The 27,293-nt window shown below is 39.4% G+C and overlaps 3 protein-coding genes across 4 annotated transcripts; 2 read left to right on the forward strand and 1 right to left on the reverse strand.

Annotated features, from left to right (window-relative positions):
• Nucleotides 1–1,528: 1,528 nt before the first annotated feature.
• mrpl51 (mitochondrial ribosomal protein L51) lies at nt 1,529–5,711 on the forward strand. The gene is made up of 4 exons (XM_047361637.1): nt 1,529–1,705; nt 1,866–1,966; nt 4,980–5,087; nt 5,315–5,711. Exons 2-4 carry the CDS (start codon nt 1,876–1,878, stop codon nt 5,509–5,511), a joined length of 396 nt encoding a protein of 131 aa, XP_047217593.1. The 5' UTR covers nt 1,529–1,705; nt 1,866–1,875; the 3' UTR covers nt 5,512–5,711.
• A 1,883-nt stretch (nt 5,712–7,594) lies between these two features.
• On the forward strand, nt 7,595–16,720 carry LOC124866032 (synaptobrevin-like). The gene is made up of 5 exons (XM_047361638.1): nt 7,595–8,269; nt 10,186–10,330; nt 10,534–10,692; nt 11,017–11,068; nt 14,895–16,720. Coding segments are annotated over exons 1-5 (375 nt in total). The 5' UTR covers nt 7,595–8,267; the 3' UTR covers nt 14,912–16,720.
• Nucleotides 16,721–17,265: 545 nt separating this feature from the next.
• tapbpl (TAP binding protein like) lies at nt 17,266–27,274 on the reverse strand. 2 transcript variants are annotated; one of them, XM_047360231.1, is made up of 8 exons: nt 26,949–27,274; nt 25,732–25,944; nt 25,375–25,644; nt 25,055–25,201; nt 23,608–23,775; nt 23,408–23,511; nt 19,238–19,463; nt 17,266–18,763 (listed from the first exon to the last, which is right to left on the reverse strand). In XM_047360231.1, the coding sequence occupies exons 1-8, from the start codon at nt 27,010–27,012 to the stop codon at nt 18,696–18,698; spliced, it is 1,260 nt and encodes a 419-aa protein (XP_047216187.1). In that variant the 5' UTR covers nt 27,013–27,274; the 3' UTR covers nt 17,266–18,695. The 2 variants fall into 2 exon arrangements, with proteins under 2 accessions (XP_047216187.1, XP_047216186.1); XM_047360230.1 differs by having other exon boundaries at nt 25,055–25,255.
• Between the last annotated feature and the right edge of the window lie 19 nt (nt 27,275–27,293).

Here is a 27,293-nt window from a genome sequence, read left to right on the forward strand (position 1 = left end):
ACTAATTATAAAACACGTTATTATAAAACGTCATTATAAATCTAAAATAAACTTGAGCAGACAGAGAGTGACAGGTGTTTGAGCATTTTGCAAAGAAGAAAGGGCAAAGATTTCAGTTTCAAGATGTGCAAAGCTTGTAGAGGCATAGCCCCAAGACTTGCAGCTGTAGCAGGTGGCACTCAAACACCTGTCATATCCTAAGTGCCCCTTTCAGCTTTGAAAGCCTACTTTGCTCTGCTTGGCTCAATATGTTTTAGTGCTAATTAAAATGTTAAAATAAATTTGTAGGACTGTTTTTCTCTAACAAATGTGAGCTGACAAGAAAAAACAGAACTAAGTAATTTGGTAAGGATTTACACAACAGAATTTCAAAAGTAAATTCAAACTATAGTTTTTTTGTGTGTATTTTGGTCAGTAACATCACCAGAGGCACAGGAATGAAACTAATCAACTCGCATTACTAAACATTACTGAGGACGAGAGACTTTTTGTATGCAAGTGGTAACGAATCTCTGGCTCACCATCCCTGGAAATACACATGGATAAGATCGTAACAAAGATCAGTCAAGTCACAATCATCAAAAATAAATTCTACAATATTTAATATAATTTTTGTTTCAACATTTAATGTTTGTCTACTGTTTTGTTAACACACAGTAGTTCTTAAATCACAGAATTTGAGTAATATGCAGCAGAAGACTGTGCCTTGTTGACACATAAAAATGAAAAGAAAAGGAGAGAAGATGATGAACCTGCGAGATCCAAATTTCTGCAGGTAAAAAACAAAACCGGGAACAAACACAGAGGTTGCCGCGAAAGACGGAAACACTGAGTATCAACCAAAAGAAAACTTTCAAGATCAGTTATAGATCAGAATAATGCAGAACACAGACTAACAGTCTGTTTTTACTGGCTGAGATATGCTGGAATGATGCAGTTTGTGCTACAGATGTTTACATTGTGTTTTAAAGTAGGGGATTTCATTTGAATAGGTCATGGTAAACATTTTATCGGTGTATGATTAAATGTTTGTTCTATGTAGCCCCGTTTTTAACTTTGAGCACCTGCTCCCTAAAGGCCCCTGATGATAAAGAGTTGTAATTATGGTCACAAACTGTCCTTAATGCGGAAAATATAAATATCATGGAGTAATTTAATAAATTGAGGTTTTTGTGAATTTGTCACAAATTTACATTCTTGGATGCCTTACAGTATATCTTTTTATTCTTTTTATTCACATAGATGGGTGGTAAGTAGACAATACTCTTATTTTAATGTGGATGAGATAATCAAAACACACTTTAAAACACACCATAAATGCAGCACACAAACATGTACCTTAATTAAACTTGCATTTCTATTCACCTTGTTTGGCCCAAGCAGGCAATTTAAACTGTTCTGTTTCGTTTTCAAATTCGTCACCTGTTATCAATCGCTCCCTCTGCTGGTAGCTAACCAAAATGAGAAAAAACAAATGTGCAAAGACTATCAAAATGCGGCACTTTTGCCATGCGCCGCTTAATCGATAGTACGGTGGAGCCGCGTTGCATTTTGGGACACGGAGTAAAGATGGTAGCGGTCATAGAGAGCATGTAGAAGCGACAATAACACGTGTTTTTGTTATTATATCTCCGACAATAAGTATTTGCTGCTGTTACAACGTAAGAATCATCTGATATAGGACTGTTATTGAGCGAGGAAACAGGTAAAAGTCTCATTATAAGCAACGTTTTAGCCTAGGCTAATGCTAAAGCTAAGGGTCAATGTAAATATTTACATTTAGGCTAATAAAGCTCAATCTGTGACGACACTAAGTTTACGTCCTGTATAAATTTTAATCTGACTGTAGCCTTTGTCTCTGTCAGGAGATTGGAGATGTTTGCGCTTGGAGGTTTGTTGAGAGCTGGGTCGACCTTCTTTCACTGTGCTGGAACACTGCTGCTCCCAGTCAGGACCATTTCTACAGGTCAGAACGGTTCCAGTAAAGCTGTTGCGTCCACCACCAGTTTCATGTTATAGTCTGCACCGCAAACTGCCATTTTACTATATGCATTCAGCCGTAAACTGAAACAAGATTAGGATCCGAAGGTGTAACCATGGCTTCTTCAGTTTTTGTTTTGACAGGTCACATTGCACAAAACTAACACCTGATTTATTTTCATTACAGCTGCATAAAAACCTCCTATCAGTCTACCTTACAGACTAATTGTTTTAAAAAAAGATATAATTGAAATTATTGCCATCTGTTTTTACAATTATTACTAGAAAAGAAAACCATGCAGACATTATTGTATTTTTTTATGCTATAAGAGTGTCCAGCATACACCAGGACGGTCTTCTTTTAAGGAGACTGCTACAGAAATCTGTCGCCACCGGTACAGGGCTTACTAAAAATGCCAGCAAAACGAGGAGGTCGGCAATGAGGTGACTTCTGCCGAAGATACGGTGGCTTGTAAAAGAATTCATACCCATTGAACCTTTCCACATATTGACACAACCACAAGCATAAAGATTTCTTTTTTTGCAAATAAAAAACTGAAAAGGCCATTGTGCAAAAGTATTCAGCCCCCCTGAGTCAATACTTTGTGGAACTACCTTTTGTTGCAATTACAGCTGCAAGTCTTTTAGGATATGTCTCTACCAGCTTTGCACATCTAGTGACTGAAATTTTTGCCCATTCTTTGCAAAACAGCTCAAGCTCAGTCAGATTAGATGGAGAGCGTTTGTGAACAGCAGTTTTCAGATCTTACCACAGATTTTTGATTGGGTTTAGGTCTGAACTTTGACTGGGTCATTCTAACAAATTAATATGTTTTGATTTAAACCATTCCATTGTAGCTCTGGCTTTATATTTAGGGTTGTTGTCCTCTGTCCCAGTCTCAAGTCTTTTGTAGACTCCAACAGGTTTTCTTCCAAGATTGTCCTGTATTTGGCTCCATCCATCGTCTCATCAACTCTGACCACCTTCCCTGTCTCCGCTGAACAGAAGCATCCCCAGAGCATGATGCTGCCGCCACCATATTTGACAGTGGGGATGGTGTGTTCAGAGTGATGTGTAGTGTTAGTTCTCCACCACACACATAGCGTTTTACATTTTGGCCAAAAAGTTAAATTTTGGTCTCATCTGACCAAAGCACGTTCTTCCACATGTTTGCTGTGTCGCCAACATGGCTTCTGGCAAACTGCAAACAGGACTTCTTATGGTTTTCTTTTAACAATGGCGTTCTTCTTGCCATTCTTCCATAAAGACCACATTTGTGCAGTGCACGACTAATAGTTGACCTTTGGACAGATTCCCCCACCTGAGGTGTGGATCTCTGCAGTTCATCTAGAGTCACCATGGGCCTCTTTGCTGCATCTCTGATCAGGGCTCTCCTTGTTCAGCCTGTAAGTTTAGCTGGCTGGCCTTGTCTTGGTAGGTTTCCAGTTGTGCCATATTCTTTCCATTTCCAGATGATGGATAGAACAGTGCTCCGTGAGATGTTCAAAGCTTGGGAAATCTTTTCATAGCCTAAGCCTGCTTTAAACTTCCCCACAACTTTATCCCTGACCTGTCTGGTGTGTTCCTTGGACTTCATGATGCTGTTTGCTCCCCAATATTCTCTTAACCCACCTCTGAGGCCGTCACAGAGCAGCTGTATTTGTACTGAACTTAGATTACATAAATAGGTGGACTCTATTTAGTCATTAGCAATCATCAGGCAACTTCTAAAGGTTGCACTCAGAGTAAAGGAGGCTGAATACTTTTGGACACCACACTTTCCAGTTTTTATTTGTAAAAAATGTTTTAAATCATGTATAATTTTCTTTCCACTTCACAATTGCATATCACTTTGTGTTGGTTTTTCACATAAATTTTCAACAAAATATTTATGTTTGTGGTTGTAATGTGACAATATGTGGAGAAGTTCAAGGTGTATGAATACTTTCAGAAGCCACTGTAAATATAAACCTTTCAGAAATTCTGCAGAAAACACAATAATGGATAGCAGAAGAGTTGTGCACAGTTATTTTCTTAGATTAATTGTCCTTTTGATTGTTGAGGACATCTAAACAATTATTTGTTTGTAAATCACCACTATAGTGTTCTGTGTTGTGCCAACAGTGGTTGCTTCTCATCCAAGGTTGATAGAGCAACATGTTACCAAACACAATGGGTAACAATATGCTGCCAAATGATAATACATGTTCAGAAAATTCTTCAGATCTTAACCCCATTAAGAACATTGGTTGAACAACAATAAATCATACTTATTAAACAAGACTTGATCGTAGTACGATTTTCAATCAGAATTAGACCCAGAAGTTGAAATGTATCAGGCCAGGGTGGGTTGCAAACAAGAAACAACAATTTTATGTTCTTTCAGATATAAAACTGTATAAAAATGTCAAAGTCACAAAAAGAGATGACTGTAAAGTATAAAATATTTAATGTACTCAAAGATTTAGCATCACTTTGAAGGCTATTATTATGCCATGAAATAATAAGTCTGTGCGTTTAGTTACATTTCATTTAAATAATTCTAGTTAAGTTGGTTTGGAGACAATGGGTGTTTGTTAATAGCTACTGCTTTGTATTTAGTTGGTTGTTAGTTGTTTTTTTGTTTTGTTTTTTTGTATATAATGAGTATAATTAAAGACTTTTTAACTATGCACTTCTGATATTATCAGTGTCATATTTTATTTTTCTAATCGCTCAATCCGTCATATTTTCCATCGTCATTTTGCTGCCACCCCAGTAAAGTAATGTCTTGCTATTTGCTTAAAATGGTAAAGATTTCTAAAAACAGTTATGCAATACCATAAAATATATTAAACATCTTCCATTTAAGAAGCTTTATAAATTCATATTTATTATCTTTCCCTGATTAACATTAAGACATGAAGGTTATACATGAAAATCAATCACTCTGTAAGCGGGATACCTGTGGAAGCAGTCTTAATAAACTCAGTAATGAATGCTGTAATGTGTGTTTCAGGGACACGCTGCCAGATCAGGATGCATGCTATTCCTCAGCCAAAAGAAGTTGACAGGTGGACTGAGAAGAGGAGCATGTTTGGAGTTTATGACAACATCGGCATCTTAGGTAAGTGATTAAAGAAAGTATATTCTCATTATAGATTTTGTTTTTGCCATAAATATTTTAGAATTGTTTTAATTAGCTTTATATTAACAAGATAATTTTACTATAAATTATAGTCTTAGAAGATAATTTCTCATTTAAGAAACGTCACTGTTAGAGAAAATGTGAATGAACAATGGCAGAATAAAAAAATGATATTTTTACACATAATCTGTTTTACTTGTTTGTAGGGGACTTCAAAGCCCATCCAAAAGACCTCATTGTTGCCCCCTGCTGGCTGAAAGGGTTTAAAGGTAATGAACTTCAGCGTTTGACTAGGAAAAAGAAGATGGTGGGAGACAGGATGATGACTATGGAGAGACACAACTTGGAGAAGAGGATCCGCTTCCTCTACAGACGCTTCAACCGCACAGGAAAGCACCGCTAATGCCGCATCAAGCTTCACTCAACAAGGACCGTCCCAGTTTCTGAGTGTGAATTCATCGTTTCACTGAGTTATGTCAGAAGATTGAATGAGAAAATATCTGTTTTCAGACTTTATTTTACCAATGTATAAAAGACTGGAAGTACACTGAAAATACATCATAACATGATCATTAAAATTGGCTTTTTTTTACGTTTATTTTACATTTTACACGATTTATTTTTGTGCTGCTTGGACCAGTCAGAGTAGACCAAAGGCTCAAACCCACACGGTGGTTCAGAAAGATAGAAGATTTTTTAAAGGCAATGGCAACATGTTCATGTCATTACAAAACTAAAGGCACTAATATGCCTTTTTAAATGATTCATTAATTAGATAACACTCATAATTTTTAATTACACTTGTTTAGAGATGGCTGTAAATAATCAGCAAAGTTGGTTTTGGAGAGGATAAATTAAAAACAAAACAGGTAAATTATAAACAGCTGTGTTAAAAATAATAGCTGTGGGTATAAAAAGTGAACAAAGCCCAAAGTTGTTAGAATAATTTCTGTTTTCATCGCTACTCCATTGTGATAACTACCTGTTCTAGTCAAAACATGGAGAAAAATTGTAAAAATTTGTCAAATTTGTTCTCAGCCTGCAGAAAGTGGAAAATTAGGCTGTTCAAAAACTGCATTTTTCTTAACTCCAACATTGATTGTATAAAATACAAAATACTTGAACTAATAAGTATAATTATTGCTAGTCTGAACCAATATGCTGCTCACTTACTGGTGATTCTGGGGTTGTTTTGTTGAGAGAACCTTTTTCCTCTTTGGCATGAGGCAACTTGACCTCTTCAAGTGTATGGATGTTTTCAACTTCCTTAATCCGTATTCCCTGGTATGAGATAAATAGGCCAGACTCAATAATATGAGAAACATCCCCTACTCTAAACACTGTTTAGATAGATAGCATGGCATCAATAAGTCTAAAATGATCTGGTGGATTCTGCCAGCAAACTGAAAACAGGTCATTGTTAAGTATTTCAGTTGGACAATGGGCCATCTCAGTCCCCAGACATAATTTCTATTAAAAAAAAAACTAGAGCATATGAGAGGAACGAGTACTCTAGATGATCTAGAGAAATTATATGAAGAGAAGTGATCAAAAGAAAACGGGCTTTCCATGTTGGATGGTGTACATCACACATCACGGAGATTCTGTTGGCCCTACATTAACGTAAGCAGGACATACCTACAGTTCTAGTTAAAATTCATTCTTAGTGTCAGTATTTTAGCATGAAAACAAATATGCATCCAGTGGATATTTTAAAAATCCATGCATATGTGCAGCTATTGCAAAAGAAGAAGAAAAGTTTGATCTGTTTTATGATCTTTGCAATTGATGCAAAATAGTTCTCCCATGCAAAGGAAATTTGTGACCAATGGAGCCAGCCTGGGTAAATAAAGGGAAAGAATGAATAAATCAAGGACAATGTATTGACAGAAGAATAGGTGGCATAAAAACTGTTATTTCTTAGCATACAACTAATGTGTAGAAAACGTTTGATTTAAAGAAACATAACAGCAAAACAATAATTATCTGAAATCCATACAAACATCTGTATCTGTTTATATAAAGTTCATGTTTTAAATTACATTTGGAGAGGTGTTCTTCATTCTTTCAATCCTGATTAGGACCTCAGTTTTCCACGGCTGATTTAACTGTTACTTTGGTTGAATAGGTGGCTCTGTCGAAGTGCACACGGTGCGGATTTAAACAGGCTGGACTTGAGTCAACAGAAGCAGTTGCAAAGGGAAATGTGATACAGTAGCTGGGGGATAATTGGGAGAATCCCGGCCCAGGGAGAGGAAAGCAGTCGAGTCAACACACCTCTGGTTGTCTACTATACCGCAGTCAGGTCCCGCTGCCCCATCCGACACGGAGAGCTGCAGCACTGCAGCTCCCTCTCCTCCTGAGAGGAGGCACGGGCGGGGACGGGATGGGAGGGGAGGGGAGGGGTGCCGCACTGTCGTTGGGAGTCCAAGTGAGGAGACGCATTATTGCGGCTGAAACACTTTGCACGAAGTACCCCCCACCCCCCCACGCACGCACACGCACACACACACACACACACACACACACACACCAAGAAGCAATCAGAGAGAGGATGAGGCTGGAGTCAAAGAGGACCAACTGGTTTCTCATAACTGCACTTTCAGTCTCCTTATCTTAAAATTTGTTTGTAGCTTTGACAACAGGAAACTACCCAACCTGCCAGCCAATCAGCGCAGCGTCCTCGACCAGCATCCAGGAGCAGCTCCAAACACTCATCATCACTTGGAAGAGCTGGACGCAGCAGCTCCGCAGGGATCTGAACATCCATGGATTCATCTCTTGGCTGGATTATACTTTAGAAGCGTTTCTCTCTACTTGAACTTGCATTGCTATCCATCATTCCCCAGCCACACAGTGAGTTATAACCCGACTTGTATACGTGGCTCGGTATTGCGGTACTTTGCTGACGACTTGCAGTATAAATGCATCGCTAGAAGATCGCCTCCACTGCGCCAAGAAGACTCCCCGCCCTTTTCTGGAGCAACTTAAACCTCTTTACTAATTCAAATCACAGATATCTTCCCTGAATACGTGCCTTCAAATCTACACCACTTGTTTCGGAGATTTATTATCATTATTATTATTACTTTAGGACTTTCCCTCTCCTTCCTCACTTCCACCGCTGCCCGTGAGTCACTTCAAACAGCTGCATAGAAAATGTGAGTATTAATGCGGGTTCTCAATTGCGTACTGTTTATTTTTACAACAAAATGCAAAAGACGCTAGAAGCTTCTTAGGATGAATCTATATTCAGTTCCTAATCATTTGAATGTTTTTTTTATCCACAAAGGATCAAAAACTAGGCTGTTTTATTTCACTTGGGTTTTTTTTTTTTTTTTTTTTGCTGACGCAAGTGAAAATTGTCGTCACATCTCTTACATTATGTATATAGAGTTGGATTAATGCCACAGCTACTCCTTTAGGAGAGTTAAACTCAGGTGGTTTTATGGGTTTACGTTCCAAAAATCCTCACAATAAAATATGTAGATTAGTATTATGTTAGTCTCAGAAGCTGGCGTTAATGAATACATTGTTTGTAAGAGAACAATAATAATAATAGGAAGAAGAAGAACAATAATAATAATGACAATAATCTTGTTTTTTGGGACATTGTTATGTGTTATTTTTTATTTTATTTCCCTGAGCAGCAGAGGCGCTCCAGGTGGGGGATGGGGCCCGGGGTAGGCAATGGACACCCTTGTTAAATTGCTTGCCACCCAAATGGATCTATAGGCATAGTATTATGAATATAAGATGAGAGAGAACATAAGATGTTGCAGAGAGCATTAATTTATTTATGATATTTTTTTCTGCATACTTGATAGCATCCCACCTTTAAATATACATCACTCATTCTTGGTTCTGCTCCCCCGCCTGTTTTTTATATGACAACAGCAACATAAAACTCCTGAAATCCGTTAAATTGTGGCTTTTCTGTTTTAATGTGGCCCCCGTCTGGCCCCCTCTTTTAAAAACTTTCTAGAGCCGCCCCTGCTGAGATGTGATGTTCATTCCCAGCAGCTGTCTCAGTGGATGCTCCCTTTGTGAAGGTTATTAAATCCATTTTGAGACCTACTCTTGTGTTCTCGGTGCCATTTTGTTTTCTGTCTGCCCTTTTTTAATGTCTCCCAGTGTATTAGAGTTCACCATTAGACATTTTTTTGCTCTCACCTTTTCTGACCCTCTTTTTGAACTACCTTTGTGATACATATACCTTTTTAGCTCAATCTATGGCTTTACAATATTAGAAAAACATTACATTGTTGCAATACACCATCATCTTGCTGTCCCCACCATTCCTAGTGAGTTTTCGGATCTTGGTCAATTAATCTTAAGGACAGTTATAATTCCTTCAGTTGGCCAAATATACTATTTGCATGTAAAGTGTTAATGCATCACACCTAAAATGTAACATTTATATAGCGCATCCAAGCAGTCCTTTGCAATTAAAAGTTTGGGGTGACGATTGTGTTCGGATGTATTATACAGCCTTAGCTCCATACTTGTTTTTGTTTTACGTTCCTTGAACTGAGCTGCCATTTGCGAAGTGGCCTATTTTCTACCTCAGATTTAAATTTGCATATTCTATAAATGGGTTATGTACATACTGTTTTCTTAAAACTTTTTCTCATACACAGCACACATCATCATTCTACTTGAAGCAGCATTGATCAGGTTAACACCTGAACCCAGCAGCAATGTGAAAGACTGGGGAAGAGCATGCTGAGGCACATGAAAAGTGTGATTGAAAATCAGAGTGATTCCAGTAAATATTAATTTCTGAGCTCATTTAATGTTCACATATCAGCATTGTGTTGTTTAAAATATGGAGTAACTTGTTTTAAATGAGTTATTTGAGGTGCAAAAACAGTATTTTATTGTTTTGTCATCTTCTGCAAATGAATGTAGAAAATGACAGTTTTTTATTTTTTCATTTACAAGTTATTGGTTAAGTGGTCGCTTAACCTTTATACATGGACGTTGAGATTAATTATGTGGCACCCACATCAGAGAATTTTATGGTTTAGGTGATCATCATGTCTCAGGTCAGGATTGATTTTTATTTTGTTTACAGGTCTGCCCCGGATGCTGCTGCACCTCCAGCTGCTGGACCTCCAGGTGCCCCCGGTGCAGATGGAGCCCCAGCCGGCGCCCCTGCGGGCCCACCCAACACCTCCAGCAACCGCAGGCTTCAGCAGACACAGGCCCAAGTTGAGGAGGTAAGATGAATCAAGGCCCAAACGTGTACCGTGTTAGAGTATTTTTTTAAGTCAACGGAAATGTCTAATAGAGAAAAAAGCACTATACCGTCCTTTGTGATTTATAGGTTCAGAGGAACGTATTTTATTTTCTCCGTGAATTTTTAATCCTTTCTGTTCACCCCCTCCTCTGCTGCCAAATGCTATCTCATCGCTGTCTCTAGGTGGTGGATATTATGAGGGTGAACGTGGACAAGGTTTTGGAAAGAGACCAGAAGCTTTCAGAGTTAGATGACAGAGCAGATGCTCTCCAGGCCGGAGCCTCCCAGTTTGAAAGCTGCGCAGCTAAGCTAAAAAACAAGTACTGGTGGAAGAATTGCAAGGTGGGTGCATTGGAGTGTTTCATCACATAGAAACTAATAATGTAATAAGAGTTGAGTTAAATGCTGGCTGGCATTTGCTTTTCATTTTAGAAGAAAGACAATCTGTTAATGAGCTGCTGCCGAGTCCTGCACTGAAGCTTCAGGGAAAATGAAAAAAAAAAAAACATCTGCCACTGATAAGTTTTAGTAAAAACTAAAGGAATTTTATAAGTAAACCACAAGAAATACAAACAGTCCAGGGTGCTATTATTTAGTTTTGTTCCTCATATGGTGTTTTGGTCTGTTTTCAACCAGAGAGCTAAATTCTTAATTTTCTTTTAACAGATGATGATCATGATGGGCATCATTGGAGTCATTGTGGTTGGAATAATATTCTGTAAGTATAGGATGGTTTTGTTTTAATAATACTAAGATTTATGGGTTTTAATTCCTGACTTTGAAAAAGGGACAAGTGAAAGCTTCCCTTCTGATTTTAAATAACATACTCGTCTTATACTCGTCGTCTTCCGCTTCATCCGGGACCGGGCCGCAGGTGGAACCTGGCCATGACCCAAAGTTCGTGGCCATAGATGAGGGTAGGAATGTAGACCAACCGGTAAATCGAGACCTTCGCTTTTCGGCTCAGCTTTCACCTCCCCACAACGGACAAGCACAGAGTCCCAATTAATGCGGCAGCCACACCAATGCGTCTGTCGATGTCCCGCTCCATTCTCCACTTACTCGTGAACAAGACCCCAAGATACTTGAACTCCTCCACTTGAGGCAGAAACCTGAAGAAGACAACCCACCCTTTTCCGGTTGAGAACCATGGCATCAGACTTGGAGGAGCTGATCTTCATCCAAGCCGCTTCACACTCGGCTGCGAACAGCCCCAGTGCATGCTGTAGGTCTTGGCTAGAGGGGGCCAGCAGGACCACGTCATCTACAAAAAGAAGGGACAAAATCCACTGGGCCCCAAACCAGACCCCTCCAACCCTTGGTTATGAACAGTACTGGTGACAAAAGGCAGTCCTACTGAAGTCCAACATGCACAGGGAACAGGTCCGACTTAGTGCTGGCAATGTGGATCAAACTCCTGCTCCACTTGTACAGAGACTGGATTGCCTCTAATAAAGGGCCTCCGACTCTGTACTCCTGGATCACCCCCACAGGGCACCACGAGGAACACAGTCGAATGCCTTCTCCAGGTCCACAAAACACATGGACCGGTTGGGCAAACTCCTATGAACCAACAAGCACCCTGCAGAGGGTGTAGAGCTGGTCCAGTGTTCCACGGCCGGGATGAAAACCATACTGCTCCTCCTGAAGCCAAGGTTCGACTATCAGCCAGATTCTCCTCTCCAATACCCTGGCATAGGCCTTACCAGGAAAGCTGAAAAGTGTGATCCCCTTATAGTTGGAACACACCCTCTGGTCACCCTTCTTATGAAGGGGGACCACCACCCTGGCCAGTCCAGAGGCACTATCCTCGACCGCCACACAATGCTGAAAAAGAGTGTCAACCTTAACAGCTCCACAACATCCAGAGATTTGAGGTACTCAGCGAGTGCCTCACCGAACTCCTCCAAGGCCCGAGTTTTTGCCTCTGCCACGGCCCAGGCCGCGGCACACCACCAGGTTTAGGGACTGCTGCCGCGATAGGCACCGCAGACCTTACGCAGACTTTACGACCACAGCTATGGGCGGCAGCATCGATAATGGATGCAGAGAACATGGTCAACTCGGACTCTATGTCTCCAACCTCCCCGGAATCTGGTCAAAGCTCTCCCGGAGGTGGGAGTTGAATGCATCCCTGGCCAAGGGCTCCGCCGACATTCCCAGCAGACCCCCGCTATGTGCTCGGGTCTGCCAAGTCTGTCCAGTTTTCTCCTCTTCCAGCACATCCAACTTACCACCAGGTTGTGATCAGTGGACAGTTCAACCCCTCTCTTCACCCGAGTGTACAGAACATGCGGCTGAAGATCTGATGATACGACAACAAAGTCGATCATTAACCTCCTGCCTAGGGTGTCCTGGTGCCAAGTGCACTGATGAACACTCGTATGCTTGAACATAGTGTTCATTATGGCCAACCCAAGACTAGCACAGAAGTCCAATAATGAAACACCACTTGGATTCAGATTGGGGATGCCGTTCCTCCCGATCAGTGTCGATTCCCACAAGGGTGTTGAAATCCCCCAGCAGAAGTAATGGATTTCCAAGGAGGCTCACTATGCAGCACCCCTGACAGGGACGCCAAAAAGGCCAGGCACTCCGCACTACCGTTCAGCCCGTAGGCCGAAACGACAGTCAGAGACCTGTCCCCAACCCAAAGGCGCAGGGATGCGACCCTCTCATCCACTGGGGCAAACCCCAACATGAGAATGAGCTGGGGGGAAACAAGCAAACCCCCCCCCCAGCTTGTCGCCTCTCCCCGCGGGCCACTCCAGAGTAGAAGAGCACCCAGCCTCTCTCGAGGAGATGGGTTCCAGAGCCCACGCCATGCGTGGAGGCGAGCTCGACTATTTCTAGTCGATATCTCTTGATCTCCCACACAAGCTCAGGCTCCATACCCCCCAGCGAGGTGACATTCCACGTCCCTAGAGACTGCCTAAGCATCCAGAGATCGGGCCGCTGAGGTCTCCACCTTCGTCCGCTGCCTGATCCTCTTTGCACCGGTTCCTCATGGTTCCCTTTGAAGGGTGGTGGGCCTACTGGGGGATGGCCTTGCGTCTCTCGTTCGGGCTTGGCCTGGCTAGGTTCCGCGAGAGGCAACCTGGCCACCAGGCATTCTCCGACAAGTCTCAGCCCCCGGCCTGGCTCCAGGGTGGTACCCCGGCTCTGCCGTACCTGCCGATGTCACGTGCCTCGATTGTGTGGTCCTCATGAAGGTGTCTTGAGCCGCTCTTTATCTGACCCGTCACCCAGAGCCTGTTTGCCATGTGAGACCCTACCAGGGGCATTTAAGCCCCAGACAACATAGCCTCTAGGATCATTCGAGCAATCAAACCCTTCCACCACGTTAAGGTGGCGGTTCAAGGAGGGGTAAATAACATGCCTGCCCTGCAAAATATTGAACTTTTCGCATTTTCTTAATTCTCTCATGTTTTCATGATTTTATGTAATAGATTAATATAAAGTAGTTCATAATTGTGAATTGTAGACACAGGGATAACAAGTTTCAGGTGAAGAGATCCAACAGTCAACATCATGAACATGAAACATTTTCATCAGAAAACACAACATTAAAAAAGTATTTAACTAGATAAAAATGTAGTCCCCTTGAATATAAAACTGACTATACACAAACAAAATGAAAAAATAAATAACTTAAAACTTTTTATGACTGTCTTGGAGGAAGCAGCCACGAAAGCAACTAAAAGTTCCACGGTAACTCTGGAGGAGCTGCAGAGATCCACAGCTCAGATTGGAAACTCTGTTGATAGAGCAGCTATGACTTATGCACTCCACAAAGAAGAAAGCCCTTTTGAAAGAAAGGCATAAGTCCTATTTGAGGTTTACCACAAGGCATGTAGGGGAAACAGCAAACATTTGGGAAAAGGTTCTCTGCTCAGATGACACCAATATTAAACCTTTTGGCCAACATGCATAACATGGTGTGTCGCAGAAAGCTGACACAGCTCATAAAATTAAACATTCCTACAGTTATACATGGCAGTGACAGCATCATGCTGAGGAGATGCTTTTCTGCAGCAGGAACAGGGAAGTTGGTCAGAGTTGATGGGCATGTGGTTGTAGCTAAACACAGAGCAATCCTGGAAGAAAACCCGAATGGGTTAGAGGTTCACCTTCCTGCAGAATAGCAACCTTAAACATACAGCCAGAGCTATGCAGCAAGAAGGTGTTGGGTTTAAATCCTGCCCTGGGCTCTTTCTGCATAGAGTTAGCATATTCTCCGATGTCCAGGGTGTACCCTGCCTCTCAACGAATTAGATAAGCGGGTATAGACTAGGGTGGATGGTTATCCATGCTACTTTAATGATATAGACTACTCTGCGCCGGTCTGTCAAATAAAATCCCAGTTAAAAGACTTGCAGTTTTTTTATTGGAGCCAATGTGTCTCAGCTTTTAATTTGATCTGAAGATAAATAATTTTCATTAAAGGTTCTTCACCTGTGTTTTCCTACAGATGTTCTATATTTATTTTGTTTTCCATATCCAGAATCAATTAAACTAATTACCATTTGATCTTTTATTCGCAGTGTACTTCTTCTACTGAGCTCCTACCATCATCACAGATGAACTCAAACTTAAGGATATCATTACAGGGAAGAGGAAAAAAATGAAAAAAGAGTCACTCCTCCCTTCTATCAGCCTTTCTCCCTCTCTTCACAGTCTTCCATCGAACCATCCTGCATCTTAACAATAGTGTTGCTACATGTGTATCTGCTCTCTTCATTCCTCTTTCCCCACCTTCTTTCTCGCTGCTGTCTCTGACCGTTTCTCCACGAGGTCTCGCTCACTCTCTGCAGCCTCTGCACCTCATGTAATATTGAAGGCAGCAGCTGGCAGACGGAAACCAGGAGAAAAAAACAGAAAGAAGAAGGGAGAAGGCAAACAGAGCTCAGAGAAAATAAGGGGAAATTGAACAACCATTTGCAGTCTTTCTACTCCAGACATGGCAAAGCTTGTTCATAACATTTTTGTTTTAAAGAGACCTGCATTTGTACATTTATACAGACATGCCAAACTAATAACCTCCGTTCATCAAAACTGCTTCAGTCATTGGTTATTACTAACATGTTGGATTAGGAGTCCAGTCATTTCTGTTGTTTTTCCACATGTGCAATTGTGATCAACCGCGCTGCAGCTTTTACCTGATAGAATTTTAACAGTTATTTATTCCACTTCCTGTACAACTTTCTCTCACCTAACTCTCAAACCTCTGCAGGGATGAAAAGAGAAATGCAAAAAAGGGAGAAAGCCTGTGTGAGACATTAAGCCAAAAGGGTGATTCAGGAAAAAGAAGTAGGAGTATCGCAGCATATTTTTCTGCATAAATACACGCAACTTGAGTCATAGCGTACAGGTAGAAAGAGATGAATCAGTTTTCACGTGCCCCTGGGTTTTTCTACTTTAGGTGGTGGCATTACAGTCATTTGTACAGAAAGACAGACACACAAAGCAGCTACTGACAGACAATCTGCACACCTGAAAGAACCCAGAGAAAGGCCTCTTAACTCTGATTGGCCAGAGTCGCAGCCATAGACAGATGAATGTGTAGCGTTGCATTTCGAGCAACGCATTTTTGAGAGCAGACTAGTCAGAGTTTTTCTTCTTTTCAGAGAGCAGGAGAAGCGAGGACGGGATTAGGATACCCCAGAACCATGTGGCCACCCCCAACCCCCCGCTGACTCACATAAAACCAGACTCACCTGTTACCTGCAGTACGATAACAGCCAGTAAGAGGCATTCGTTTCTAACCTGCATGGCAAACGGTATCCATATTCATATCCATATGTGACCTGTGTATCTGCCATTTCTTAATCTTACTGCCGACTGTATATTTTCTTTATTTAGTGGTTTTAAAGACATGTGTAATGTCTTTTTGATCATATAATTACTGCTTATGCAATGTGCAATGCAACTATGCTCACGAGAAAATTTGTCACTTGCTTTTGAGAAAAAATAAACATAATTCTCAAGGACTGCAACCAACTGTAGTAAATCCTTTTAGGAATCATGTAGTTATTATAGGAGAGCCACTGTACATACATGCCCGTAAATGCTCCTGAAAATGTGTTTATATCAACTTCTTCAGGTTTTAGGAGACTGTTGGTTATACCTGGAACTCATTTCCCTTGCTCTGGACTAATTTTCAAAGTTGTGAAAAAAAGCAAGAAATTCACAGTAAAGGTGCATTTATGCATAATTGTAGCTCTTAGCCCTAATTAAACTCTTATCACCATATGATAAGAGTTTATGTTTCGTGACTTGAAAATAGGATAAGAGATGCAACTGATTTTTGCAAAAAACAAATGCATGTTTACCACTTTTGCTGATGCCAATAAAGACATAAAGAACTGAACTGTGTCAAACCGCTTCCTGACTCCTCTCATCATTCTATCCAAACAAGCCTGGCCCTATGAGAAAAGGTTACTTCCCTCTAAACCTAGTAACTGGGTGTGTCACCCTTAACAGCCACATTGGAGGGTTGTATAAGCTCATGACACAGCGTTTCCATTGGATTTAGGTCCAAACTTTAGCTAAGCCACTCCAAAGCTTTCAGTTTGCATTTATAGGCCATTCAGAGGTGGACTTGCTGTTGTGCTTTATATCACTGGCCTGCTGCACAACACAAGTGAAGTTAATCTAAGTTTTTGGCTTTATTGGGAAGTTTCCTTGATAAAGCTGAAAGCTGATTAGAGAGCTCCAGCCTTTTAAGCATTTAAAATCAAGAAGTTTTGCCAGTATGATAGAAATGTTCAACCTAAATGTTTGTACTTTTAACAAGATAAGTGTTTTCGTCTTAATAAGAATTTATTTTTCTGTTTTCATGCTTTACACTGAATTGAAGTCAAGCTGTAAAATAAACAAACAAACTCTTGATAGGGACAGACACCTTAACCAATGTTGAGTCATAAAAAAGCTTTATTAAAAAAAAAAAAGGAAAAAGAGAAGACCATGTAGGACAAACAACAAGACTAGGAAAGAGAGAAAAACACTGAACAATTGCAGCATTTAAAACCACACCATCATAGTGGACCTCCTCAAGTGCAAACTATAATTGTAAAATTCCTACATTTCCTCAGTTTATACCGCATCTCTATAATTATTTAACGTATTTTGTTCCCACAGGATCCTCCTTTGAAATTCAAATAATGCTGCATCACACAGTATTACTGAAGTTTTTGTACTCATAATAAATTATATATTTTCCTGTCTGAGTTTGTGTAGCAAAATATGACTGTGAGGCTTTAAATAAAGCTACAGATCCACAGTCACATACAGTTAAGAGTAAAATTATTCATACTTCTGCCAGATTTTGATTCATGGTAATCTTTCAGTGTTTACCAACATATTTCTTCTGACTGGAAGAAAGATCAATGTTTTGGAGCAGCCCAGGCTGAGCCCCAACTAGAATCTGATAATAATAATAATCTATTAAGGGAACTAAAGATTAGGGTGACGGAAAGGAGGCCTTCCAACCTCAAAGACTAGGAGCTCATCATCGTCAAAATACCAGTGAAAACAAAAGCTGCTCAGAATATATCAGAAGACATTGATTGCTGTACAACACAGGCTTTTCCACCAAATATTAAGAAGGGTTTGCTGTTTTGTTGTTAAATCGAAATAAATACAAATGTAAACATCTGATCAAAAATGAAGCCACTTGCACACTGTCGTTTTCCAATCAGAAAAATAAACCTCTTGGTTTAATGAAAATGGTTTTATATCTATATTTGCCAGAAGAATGGATAATTTATAAAGCAGTCCCACAACAAAACCAAAAGAAACCCTCAAAGAACACATACGGGATCTTAAATGTTACACATTCAAGTTTCTACAAACAGTATTAAATAGTAATTCATTTTAGAGAGACTTAATCATAGTTGTATAAATTGTTCTTGTTATACAACTATGAACTATGAAGTTTCAGGTTAACCTCAAGAAAGAAGTGAAAGGTTTATTATTCACTCCTATTAGAAAAATATATTTGTGACTGAGATTGATCTTTTCTAGTTGAAGAGGAATACCTCAACTGTGAAAAGGAGTTCAGATCGAGATAATGAAGCGGCTCATCTCTGAGAAAATATATTTTTCTTGCTAAGACTGTCAGCATATTACAGAAATACAACAGACAAACTTTCTTAGTGCATTATCAAGAAAACAATCAAAACCACACAGCAAATTTGTGAAAATCATTATGCATTACCGTTTCCCACATATAAAATGTTTTAAATTCAGCAGGCTTTAAGAATAAGACCTCAAAATGTTTACATTTACAGAAAAAAAAAAATCATTCAAGGCTCAGTTTGAGGTCAAGATGATGTGAGAGTCACTTATTTCATGACCTGATAGAAGAAAAGAACAGTGACGACGAGGAAACCGAGAACCCACCAGTAGGAATCTGCAGATAAAACACACAACATCAAAGATCTTTTTAAACACTGGAGACAAATGTGCAAAAAAAAACATAGAAGCTCTAATCAATGTTTTTGAAATAGGTGAAAATTAACTCAGATATTTAGTTTGGTTCTTTAGAAATGTGATCACTTGACTAAAAAGTGAATTTTTTGCAGCACTGGTGGCCTTTATTTTTTAACAGTGAGCTGACAAGAAAGAGAGGAAGACATGCAGCAAAGGTCGTCTTGGCCAGGAGTTGAACCAGCAACAGCTCCCTCAAGGACTGAAGCCTCTGAATATGGGTTGCACATGTTTCCCCTGCACCACTGATGTACCCAAAAGTGAAGTTTTTATATTGAGAAGTTCATGTTTTTGTAGGCTTCTGTTTTTACTTAGATGTTTTATTTTACTCATTATATTAACAAGTGAATAAAATCACGTGAGATATTAATCAGAAGTGTTTGCTGTAGACACATACCTGATTGGGGACTTTCGACTACTATACTGACATAGAGAGGCTCATCCAGTGCTGGGTGGGATACCCTGCAGGTGATCTTGGTTCCTGGAGAAAAACTTGGGGGGACAGTTATATGAGAGGACAGAGAAAACGTCCTGTCCCCATGCTGCCGATGACTGCTCAGAGAGCCCTGATTTGGAAAGAGTTTTGGCTCCGTTTCAGTTGGAGGAAGGAAAAACCACTCCATCTGAAATGCAGAGAAGAGCAGAAAATTATGACCTGTGATCAGGGAATTACACTTTTTTCTGGGTCACTTGGTGTTTTTGCAGTTCAAAAAGAAACAAACTACTGAATGCACAGGATTGTGCATATTTACTGGTTAAGACTAACTGGTGTTCATCTGCAAGATTAAACCTGAAATTCTGCCTCACTTAAAGTTTTTCTCTTGACCTATAAAACTTTGCTGCCTGCGTCCTCAATAAAAGTAAGTAGAGCACATCTCCCCAGATCTTAAGTCCTTACACTGGCTCCTTGTATCTCAGAGGATATGCTTTAAAATACTTCGGTTAGTTTATAAATCACTGAATTGCTTAGCAACAGAAGAAATTAAAGATTTATTGTTGTTGTATCAAACTTCCAGACCACTTAGGTCTTCTGGTTCAAGTCTACTCCGCATCCTCAGAACCAGAACCAAACGTGGAGAAACAGCATTCAGTTCTTATGTTCCACTAATATGGAACAAACTTACAGGAAACTACAGAAATGCTGGAACCCTGAGTTCTTTTAAATCAAGGTTGAAACAAATTGTCTAGAGTTGCCTTTGACTGTTCTATTCAAACTATTAACTCAAACATCATTAGTTTCAGTCTGTAGTCCAGCTTTTTTTTTTTACTTTCCTTTATTATAAAACTACTTTATACTTTTAATGTCTTATTTTCTTATGTTTTAGGTAGAAATATTTTTATCCAAGTCTCTAATTAAAGCACTGCCCATCAAAATACAATTAATTCTAATCAACCAATGAGCTTCATGGAAGCATTTCTGTCAGTGAACAGAAACTGGAAATTCAAGATTTTCAAAGAACTAGTTTAACAGCTACCATGCCCTTCACATTTATTGGCACCTTTGGTAAAAATGTGTAAAAACGTTTTAAATGATTACAACTTTTATCGCAACAATACACACCATTTAATATTAGAAAAATAAACCTTTGATTTGGGTACATTTATTCAGTGGATTAAAGAAATCCCACTTTGGAAATATATATATTTCTTTCAATTTGTACTTCACTTTCTGAAGTTTATTACAGTCTTTTTTTAGGGTCTCAAAACATTGGGGGTTTTAGCCCAAATCCAAAATATTTAGATTTCAATAAGACAATTTATAGCTAATTTAAAATAAAAATAATATAGGACATATTGTACCAGTTTTCTGTCTCGGCTGGTTTTAGACTGAATGTAAATTATTGTGAATTAAACAAAAAAGGTTTGCAATAATTGTACTTTTTATTTTTGTTAGAAGCTGAATGAAGGCCAAGGAGAAACAGAGTTTAGACCTGATGAAAAACCATTTTGCTGAAGCAAATAATGACACATTTTGAGGTATTTAGAAAAGAATTTTTGCTGACAAGTTTTTCTTAAACTCAGAGATGTTTACGATGGGCCAGATAAATGTGCTTCTTTTGTCATCTACATAAATGACCTTCTTAAACGTTACATTTTCATCAAAGTGTTCCACTCCTGAGGCTCCATTGTCTTTATTCTTTATATTTCAAAAAAGGAAAATGGTATCAAGTTGATTTTCCTAAATCTTAGTCAAATGGTAAAATCCTAAAACACATTAATTTTATTATGCCAAGAGCTTTCAAAACATTTTATTAAAATTGTTCCTTCTTTTATGAACCTGTTCTCTTTTATCACCCTCTTTTCAGCCCTTCATTCCACTTATGGAGAAATTTGGCCTGTCAAAAATAATAAAAGAAACATTTTTCAACCCAGTCTTTTGTTCTGCATGTGAGACATTATTGCAGTTCTTACTATTAAACACTTTGAGAGGAATGGTTGTTAAGTTGTGGTGTTTAAAATATAGCATAGAGCCTCATCCTGGACCTTATCAGTACTCATATTACAGTTATTAATAACTGTATACATATGGTATGTATGTCTCACCTTCAGTAAAACTGTATCCTTGTTTAATTACTTTAGTTTATATATTACATGTGAAATTCAGAAAAATATAATAGTTAATTAATCAATGGTCCACCTGTGATTAATTGCTATGATTTATTTCTTAATTATACTGAATCTTTAAAGCCAGAGCTTTATGTTTAGAATCAGCACAGAATATATAAAAGAGAAGAGGGAGGCTTACTTTTGCTCTTTCTACTACGTCTTACTGAAGCCAGGAGATATTTTTCTGTAGACTTTTTTCTGTCTACATGTAGAACTAGACTATAAGACTGGCTGCAGCAATGAGATGCAATGTGTTGATCTGAAGGACTTCTTAATGTGTTCAGCTACGTTAGGATTAAATGCTTTTATTTTGATTGAAGTAAAGGACCGGATATTTTCACATTATGATGCAAATCCGGCTAGAAGCTCTCAGAGAAGGTTGCTACTGTTTTCTGTCACAGATCATTTAACTTCACCTGTAGCTCAGGTGAAAGTTCCTCATCATGACCCTGAAGATGCTCATTAGAGTGAACCTCCACCTCATGTCTTGCTGGGTGAATCAGTGATTAGCTGTAACTTACAATTAGCCCATTCTGAGTCAGCATTCAGGTTTTATCGCTATCTTCATCTGGGTTATACTGCTCTGCTTCCACCTGTTCCAGAACACACCCACCCACCAGGCTCCCACTCTTCGGTTGGCTCCACGGTTGCTCTGAAATTAACCCTGTTTGAGGCGCTCAGTGTAACTTTTCAGGTAATGAAGGAGGCAGGTCGACCTGGAGTAAACTGCTGTTCTGGACTTCTCCAGTATGGAGTCCGTCTCTGGCTGTGCGCGTAGTTGCGCATTCGAGGTGCCGCGAGTGCGCAAATAGCAATTTTTTCTCTTCTCCTTTTAACTCATTGTTAGGTTAGGTGGAGCGGGATGTGATTATATGGAACAAAAGTCTGATAAAAATGTGAAGTCCAATACCATTTTGTGGCTGCATCTTTTTAATATTTCTAAATTTCTTCTATCAAGACGTCCGGGGCTCTTCAGTTCTAACTACGTGCCTGGTCTTGTGTGACTTCTAAATACCAATCCATCCATGCCTTCCTGTGTCCCTGGGGTATAAATATGATGGGACACAGATGGCTTTTTCTCTTAGCAATTGTTCAAGATGGAAAAAGACGAGAAACCACGCAGCTCGAGTAAGACAAACAGCTGGAACTGTGACCAACAAGACTGAACGAGGAACGTAATTCATCTTGCCATCAAGCATAGTGAGGAGCATAATGGAGGTAAAATAAATCTGCAAAGACCACTGTTAAAGAACAGCAGCACATTTTCTGAGGTTGAGATTATGCTGCTTCAATAGAAGATGGATTTACTTTTAAGATTTTTCTCAGATCTTTAACAGGGAAGCCCATAAGCTTCAGCACTTATAATTTTGTGCACAGAAAAAAATAAAAATAAACGTATCTAAAGTCTCATTACTGTGCAAGTAATTTTTTAAACATAACTAAATTATGTATTAACACGTGTGGCTGTCCTGTCCAGGGTGTACCCCGCCTCTCGCCCATAGACTGCTGGAGATAGGCACCAGTTCCCCCGTGACCCACTATGGAATAAGCGGTAGAAAATGACTGACTGACTGATGTGGGGCTGTCTTGAGTAATAATTTCTTTTTTTATTTATAGTCATTGGCAACTACAACATTAAAGTGCAAATTGTCTGAAGAATGTTTTTACTGTTTTGAGTTGAATTTTCATTCATTCATTCAATGAATGAATGAGTTGAGTTTTGTTCTACAAGTGTGAATTTATTTATGATACCTTTCTGTGTTTTGAGTTGAGGAAACAAAAATAGCAGCTTCATTAAATGATATTTTCATTTATCTGAGTAACATAAGACAAGGTAAAAAGTTAAGATAACTATAAATCTTGGTAAAGCAAAAAAAAAAATAATATAAAAACCTCAATGTTTTTGCAGGTTTCTAATTTAACAAATGTATTAATTACATCAAAAAATGCAGTTACTGACCTGTGCCTCTAATGGATAGTATTTAGCACAATGACAGCTCAATGTCTGTGGAGAACTTTTACTCAGAAACAGCTTCTCCTCCGACAGAGAGACCTGTGGTGGTTCTGGGAAGAAAGGCAAGGGAAAATGTTATAGAATAAACAGAAGGCCTTTGATGGATGCTTAAAATAACAAGACGATCAGATTAAAGGGAAACCTACGAATGATATGGAGCTGGATGATCTGCTGGGCGTGGAAATGACCCAGATTGACTGTACAGATGTAGGTTCCTTCATCTACAACCTTCAGCTCAGTCACACTCATGGACACATTCCCCTCACTGAGGACTTGAGCACCATCCACGCTGGAGCCTTTCCTCTCACCATGAACTAAGGACAGAAAATCAGAGACATGGCAGTCATCTGTGCCAAGTTACTACAGCATCCCTAAAGGGACAAACTTAGATTTAGAGGTTTAGGTGGAAGTAAAATTTTTACAGTAACTGAATAATACTTTTTAGCCATAAAACTCCCTGAACTCCTACTTGCTGTATTCAATTTTACACTGTTAGTGATGGGAAAAGACTAAACAACTGCAAAACATTATAGTGGCTGAACTTTCATTTAATATTTATTTGGAAAGGGAGGTTGTGGTAGAGTGCAGTAGCTATGATGGCTGCTGGATGTCAGTATGAATGAAAATTATGTTGACAACTGCATGCATATCTGAAAGCTTTTAAGCTTAGGCCTAGGCTTTACTGCAGTCTACTCAGGTAAACATTTAATTCTGAATGCAGATATGCTGATATGTGTATGCTGATATCGACTAACGTCTATGCACAGACTAGAGTTCTTTAAATATTACTTTATACAAACTACTTCACATACCTATCCCTAGGCTTTGGATAAATATATTATCAAAGAACTGCCACACTTTGTAGTCTAAAAAGATATTCATATATACACTAATTCATAATTGAATATTTAATGTAAATTCAATCATGTATTTTCTATAGTAATTTAAAGCTTGCATGGTTGCAGGTGCCTATCTCCAGTAATCGGGTGACATGCAGGGCATACACACACTCACAAGTACTCACAGGTACTTTTGAGTGGCAGTTAATATAGTCCATACATGTTTTAGAACTGTGAGAGAACACCAGAGTACCTGAAGGAAACTCAAACATGCATGGAGGAGAACATCCAAACTCCATGCAGAAAAACCCCTATCTGGGATTTGGACTCAGGAACCTCCTGCTGCAACAGTGCCATCTACTGCACCTTCATAATATAAACTCAGTTCTGCAACATTTACTGTAAACTCCATGTTAATTTAACACAGCGAGTTGTCAGTGAGTTACAGCTGCTACAATCTGTGCTCCAGTGTATGATACTCAATAAAACCTTAAAAAAATTACTTATGTTAATGTTTTAATAAAGTACATTGGAAAACTTCATCAGATGCCCATAGAACCTTCCTAGTTTAAAATGCCTTTTAAATATATTAAAACATGAACTTATCTTTATCTCAATAGTTTTATTATTTATATCCTATACAATAAAGTATAAGTGTTTTGTATAGAAAATGAAAATCACATTCAAATCAGTCAGGGGGCCTGTGATGTGCATAAAATTGGTGATTCTGTGGTTCACTGTTGATAATACCCACCTACAGTCGCCCCTTCTGTGTCATCTAGTTTTGTCTTAATTTCAAGCACTTTCCGGCCTTTTCCTCTGTGCTGTAGACGCCATTCAAGGCCCACTTCTGGTGCTAAAGGTATTTCCTCTTGCTTGAAGCCGCAGTTGAGGAGAACATCTCCCCTCAGAGGAGCAGATACAGAATTTATGTTGGAGAATACCAGGAATATTACTATGACACAAAAATGTAAAGGAAAGCAGGGAAAATTTTATTATGAAGGATGTTTTTCTCTTAAAAATGAACAAAAATTGGATGTTTTTCTTGCTGCAACACTGGAGTTTCCATTTTACCTTTAGTCAGCAGAGTTCCTGACTGGCTGAGAGGTAAACTGAGCTTGTTTTGTACCAAGGTTTGCTGATCTTTGTCAACTGGTAATGTTTGTAGAATGAGCGACGTACTGAAGTCAAATCCCACCACGCTGAGAGAAACCATGAAATATGCTGGATCAGAACCTTCCTCAAGTCCTCTAGGAGTGTAACGACTTATTTCACACATCACCTCCTGTTCATTGCAGTCTGCATGGAGCAACATGCCTGCGTTGGGGATCTCAGGCGATGACACTGGCAAGATGGAAAGAGAAAGGTTAAACAGAGACTGTGCTGACTTTACACTGACTGAGGTTAGTATGTGCAGACAGAAAGAGACACCTTTGTTTTCAAACAAGATGAGGTCCGGATCAGGGACTGAGGGTGGGACAAATGGAGTGAGCGTGTCGAGTGATTCATCGGGCCCCACTGGGATATCTCGAAGGACCAGAGTGGCTGGGGTTCGGGTAAAGAGAGCGCCACCTCCCATTCCACCCAGTCCGGCTCCCTCCTCGACCAGAGAGCAGGAAAGAACTACATCAGCAACCCCATCAGCTGGAAGACAACATGAAAAAACATGTTTGAAGCTCATAAACTGTTCAATTTGATGGAATGAATGAACAAAGTCATTCCTTTACTATAGGGTAAAATCAGACTAGTAGGAGGTAAATGTAATGGATTCTTATTAACAATGCTTAGGCAGATGTTACATGTCAAAGCAACATCCCCATGGATCACAGATCCTAGGGTTTCCCTGTAGAACGTTGCCCAGAGCATCTCACTGCCTCTGCTGACCGCTTTCTTCCCATAGCGTATCCTGGTGCAATGTTTTCCCCGGATAGGTGACGTGCAAGCACCCAGTCCTCCACCAGATGTAAAAACAAATGTGGTCCATCAGACCAGGCCAGCTAATGCCATTGATCCATGGTCCTTGCTTGCCCATTGCTGGCATTACTAATCTGCGTCATCTGTCCAACAGTGTTAACTTGGCCTCTGGAGACTGAAAAACAGCCCAACAAGAGCAGCAGTTTGTTCTGACCCAGTCTTCTACCCATCACAATCTGATCCTTGTCCATTTTTCCTGCTTCTAACACATCAGCCCTGAGGACAAAATCTTCATTACCTGTCTTATACATCCCACCCACTAATAGGTGCTATAATATTCACCCACCGGTGCAGGTCAATAACCACTATTAATTTGCCCTAGTATATTTAATTGCATACTTTATATACACAGGTTTTCGAAAAATTAAGGAGTTATTGTCTGCATATGTTATTATACTTTTTAATAAAGAATTTAATTGAGTGCTATTTTTGGATACTCCTTTTTCTTATGATCGATCTATTTGCTGCTCAGCAATGTGACTACCACCATAAAGAATAACATAGGATTGTTCCATTTTACTTCAATTACACAATGTTCTTACAGTTTAGATGCATTTTAGTTCTTTTAGCGAGGAATGCTCGATAAAAATGCGAATGATGAGGAATATTTCAAGAAAAGTTGTGAAGAAACAGTTTGCTTTAGCTAACAATCATTTGCTACCAAATCATCTTACCATTAACGAACGTCAAAAACAATCCAAAAAATAATACTTCAATCATCGTCAAGGAGCAAAACATCTGCGTTATTTGGGTGAAAATGAAATAGAAGAATGCGCCACAACACTTTCACTTTTGATTTCAAAGAACTACAAACGCGGCATCATAATTTTGCCCCTTTTACATACGAGAGCGTTATTATTGGACCCTTTATTCACCCCATCTGTGATATTCATTAACTAGACATCATTACCGGTAATAAAATAAAGAAATAAACTCTTTCGGCAGGAGTGCAGGTGAGTAGAGACAGAGGTTCCGTCTTGAGCATGCGCAGAGAGCAAAAGCAGACTACTGAAAATGAA

The sequence above is a fragment of the Girardinichthys multiradiatus genome, chromosome 3 (assembly GCF_021462225.1).
Source record: "Girardinichthys multiradiatus isolate DD_20200921_A chromosome 3, DD_fGirMul_XY1, whole genome shotgun sequence".
NCBI classification, from domain to species: Eukaryota; Metazoa; Chordata; class Actinopteri; order Cyprinodontiformes; family Goodeidae; genus Girardinichthys; species Girardinichthys multiradiatus.

Bases quoted from the DNA above. Each gene is read 5' to 3' on its own strand.
- tapbpl (XM_047360230.1), bottom strand. From the start codon at position 27,012: ATGTTTTGCTCCTTGACGATGATTGAAGTATTATTTTTTGGATTGTTT. The intron at 25,645-25,731 runs GTGTCTCTTTCT...CCATCTTGCCAG, and splicing joins CATCTTGTTTGAAAACAAAG to TGTCATCGCCTGAGATCCCC. The intron at 23,776-25,054 runs GTGGGTATTATC...TTCTGTCCTTAG, and splicing joins CACAGAAGGGGCGACTGTAG to TTCATGGTGAGAGGAAAGGC.
- mrpl51 (XM_047361637.1), top strand. From the start codon at position 1,876: ATGTTTGCGCTTGGAGGTTTGTTGAGAGCTGGGTCGACCTTCTTTCAC. The intron at 1,967-4,979 runs GTCAGAACGGTT...TGTGTGTTTCAG, and splicing joins AGTCAGGACCATTTCTACAG to GGACACGCTGCCAGATCAGG. The intron at 5,088-5,314 runs GTAAGTGATTAA...ACTTGTTTGTAG, and splicing joins TGACAACATCGGCATCTTAG to GGGACTTCAAAGCCCATCCA.
- LOC124866032 (XM_047361638.1), top strand. The intron at 10,331-10,533 runs GTAAGATGAATC...CGCTGTCTCTAG, and splicing joins CACAGGCCCAAGTTGAGGAG to GTGGTGGATATTATGAGGGT. The intron at 10,693-11,016 runs GTGGGTGCATTG...TTCTTTTAACAG, and splicing joins ACTGGTGGAAGAATTGCAAG to ATGATGATCATGATGGGCAT.